The sequence below is a fragment of the Ammospiza nelsoni genome, chromosome 11 (assembly GCF_027579445.1).
Source record: "Ammospiza nelsoni isolate bAmmNel1 chromosome 11, bAmmNel1.pri, whole genome shotgun sequence".
In the NCBI taxonomy this organism is placed as follows: Eukaryota; Metazoa; Chordata; class Aves; order Passeriformes; family Passerellidae; genus Ammospiza; species Ammospiza nelsoni.
The window spans coordinates 1,622,829-1,626,032 of record NC_080643.1 but is presented as its reverse complement, the minus strand read 5'-3'; the positions used below and the strand labels follow the sequence as shown (position 1 = coordinate 1,626,032).

Here is a 3,204-nt window from a genome sequence, read left to right as displayed (position 1 = left end):
TGCTTGTCTGAGACCCCACTGTGCTCACCAGCACATCCTCCACCCTCAGCATTCCCAAGCCATTCAAACATCTCCTGCAGGGTAAATCTGAAAGGTATCCATCCCAAAGTTTTATTTTTAGATAATTCACTCAGAGAGATTTCTCATGTAAACCCCAAGGAGAGAGTTCCAAACCCTAGATAATTTACCTACACAAGATTGGGATTTTTGTAAGAGATTACTGTTAAAATAGTGATTGTTTTCAGATATTTTCTTTCAAAGGTTGAAGAAACTAAATAATAGATGATCTGTATATGAGTTGAGCATAACATATACCCTAATCTGCTTTCAGGACCATCTTCAGGCACTGATTTACCCAAGATTCTAAAACACTGAGGAGCGGCTGAGAGTCTTCAGAGCATTTCTTAACTTCACTAAACTCAGAAAATCATCTTTCACCTTTCTGGATGTCCAAGCCTTTCACCTCAAACGTCAAGCTTTACGTTTCCTGCCTGACAGGGGATCACCCTCTTCCTCCGTGGGGATTTTAGGGGGCTGGGGAGCTGAACCCCCTTGCTGGCCAGCATGGCAAAGGCTAGAGTTGTTTTAACTGTGTGCCAGTTGGTGCTAGAATTGTTAACGAATTCATTAACTGAGTCTTCCATACAGAGCAGTGAATGTCCACAGCTTTGTGTCTGTGAAATCAGGCCCTGGTTTACACCTCAGTCAACCTACAGGGAAGCCACCACAGTCGACTGCAACGACCTCCGGTTGACAAAAATCCCCAGCAACCTCTCCAGTGACACTCAAGTCCTCCTGTTACAGAGCAACAACATTGCAAAGACCACAGACGAGCTCCAGCAGCTCTTTAATTTAACAGAACTGGATTTTTCACAGAATAACTTCACGAGTATCAGAGATGTGGGGCTCTCCAACCTCACTCAGCTCACGACTTTGCACCTGGAGGAGAACCAGATCACGGAGATGACTGACTACTGCCTGCAAGACCTCTGCAATCTGCAGGAGCTCTACATAAACCACAACCAGATCAGCAGCATTTCTGCAAACGCCTTCTCTGGCCTGAAAAATCTTCTGAGATTGCACCTCAACTCCAACAAATTAAAGGTTATTGACAGCCGTTGGTTTGATTCTACTCCCAACTTAGAAATTCTCATGATTGGAGAAAACCCAGTGATTGGAATACTTGATATGAATTTCAAACCACTCTCAAACTTAAGGAGTCTAGTTTTGGCAGGTATGTACCTCACAGACATTCCTGGCAACGCCTTGGTAGGCTTGGATAGTCTTGAAAGTCTTTCTTTTTACGACAACAAATTGGTAAAAGTTCCTCAGCTTGCGCTTGAGAAAGTTCCCAATTTAAAATTCTTGGATCTCAACAAAAATCCAATTCATAAAATTCAAGAAGGGGATTTTAAAAACATGCTCAGATTGAAAGAGCTTGGGATCAACAACATGGGAGAACTCGTGTCCGTCGACAGGTACGCGCTGGACAACCTGCCTGAGCTCACCAAGCTGGAGGCCACCAACAACCCAAAGCTGTCTTACATCCATCGCCTGGCGTTCCGCAACGTCCCCGCCCTGGAGAGCCTGATGCTCAACAACAATGCCTTGAATGCAGTCTACCAAAAGACAGTGGAGTCCCTCCCCAACCTGCGGGAGATCAGCATCCACAGCAACCCGCTCAGGTGCGACTGCGTCATCCACTGGATCAACTCCAACAAAACCAACATCCGCTTCATGGAGCCTCTCTCCATGTTCTGTGCCATGCCCCCAGAGTACCGGGGCCAGCAGGTGAAGGAGGTGCTGATACAGGATTCAAACGAGCAATGTCTTCCAATGATCTCTCACGAGACCTTTCCCAACCACCTGAACCTGGACATCGGCATGACGGTGTTTCTGGATTGCCGGGCCATGGCAGAACCTGAGCCTGAAATCTACTGGGTCACTCCTCTGGGCAATAAGGTCACCGTGGAAAGCCTCTCTGACAAATACAAGCTGAGCAGCGAGGGCACCTTGGAAATCTCCAACATCCAGGTAGAGGACTCTGGGAGATACACCTGTGTCGCTCAGAACATAGAGGGGGCTGACACGAGGGTCGCTACCATCCGGGTGAACGGAACGCTCCTGGATGGCACCCAGGTGCTGAAAATCTACGTTAAACAAGCTGAGTCCCACTCCATCCTGGTTTCGTGGAAAGTCAACTCCAACGTCATGACATCCAACTTAAAATGGTCATCAGCCACAATGAAGATTGACAACCCTCACATCACCTACACCGCCCGAGTCCCCGTGGATGTCCACGAATACAACCTCACACATCTGCAGCCCTCTACAGATTATGAGGTGTGTCTGACGGTGTCCAACATCCACCAGCAAACACAGAGGTCCTGTGTCAACGTCACGACCAAAAACGCGGCTTTTGCGCTGGATATTTCCGACCAGGAAACCAGCACGGCCCTGGCAGCGGTGATGGGATCCATGTTTGCCGTCATCAGCCTCGCCTCCGTCTCTGTTTATATTGCAAAAAGGTTTAAGAGGAAAAACTACCACCACTCATTGAAAAAATATATGCAAAAGACCTCTTCAATCCCCCTGAACGAGCTCTACCCTCCACTTATTAATCTCTGGGAAGGTGACAGTGAAAAAGACAAGGACGGCTCTGCAGAGACCAAGCCGACCCAAGTCGACACATCCAGAAGCTATTACATGTGGTAACTCAGAGGATATTTTGCTTCTGGTAGTAAGGAGCACAAAGACTTTTTTGCTTTATTCTGCAAAAACGACGAGTTGAAGACTTTTGTATTTTTGACTTTGCTAGCCCGTGGCAGAGCGGTGAGGACAGGTGGATATTTCAGGATTTTTTAGTATAGCGTATCGCAATGGGTTGACACAAATGGCAGCTTCACCTAGCTTCCGCTCCTCTGTTTATTTTATTCCTTTTTTCCAGGTTTTTTTGTTTTTTGTTTTTTTTTGTTTTTTGTTTTTTTTTTGTTTTGTTTTGTTTTTTTTTTTTTTAGTTATTGTGCTAAAGTTAACACTGTCCTAACTCCAGTGCTGAATAAGAGAAGGAGGGCTGGGTGAGCCCGCACTGCCCGGAGCCATCGCGGGCAGGATCGCACCGAGCTCGCCCCCAGTTTTGGACCTGCAGTGAACGAGGTCTGTGACCCTGGGCTGAGGACTCCACCCCGAGAAAAGGAGACCCTG

The 3,204-nt window shown here is 47.0% G+C and overlaps 1 protein-coding gene across 1 annotated transcript; it reads left to right on the top strand.

The window, feature by feature from the left end:
- Positions 1 to 564: 564 nt before the first annotated feature.
- Positions 565 to 2,836, top strand: LRRN1 (leucine rich repeat neuronal 1). The gene has a single exon (XM_059480252.1). It carries the CDS (start codon positions 565 to 567, stop codon positions 2,713 to 2,715), a length of 2,151 nt encoding a protein of 716 aa, XP_059336235.1. The 3' UTR covers positions 2,716 to 2,836.
- The last annotated feature ends 368 nt before the right edge of the window (positions 2,837 to 3,204 follow it).

Excerpts from the sequence above, each read along its gene's own strand:
- LRRN1 (XM_059480252.1), top strand. The coding sequence starts at position 565 with ATGGCAAAGGCTAGAGTTGTTTTAACTGTGTGCCAGTTGGTGCTAGAA.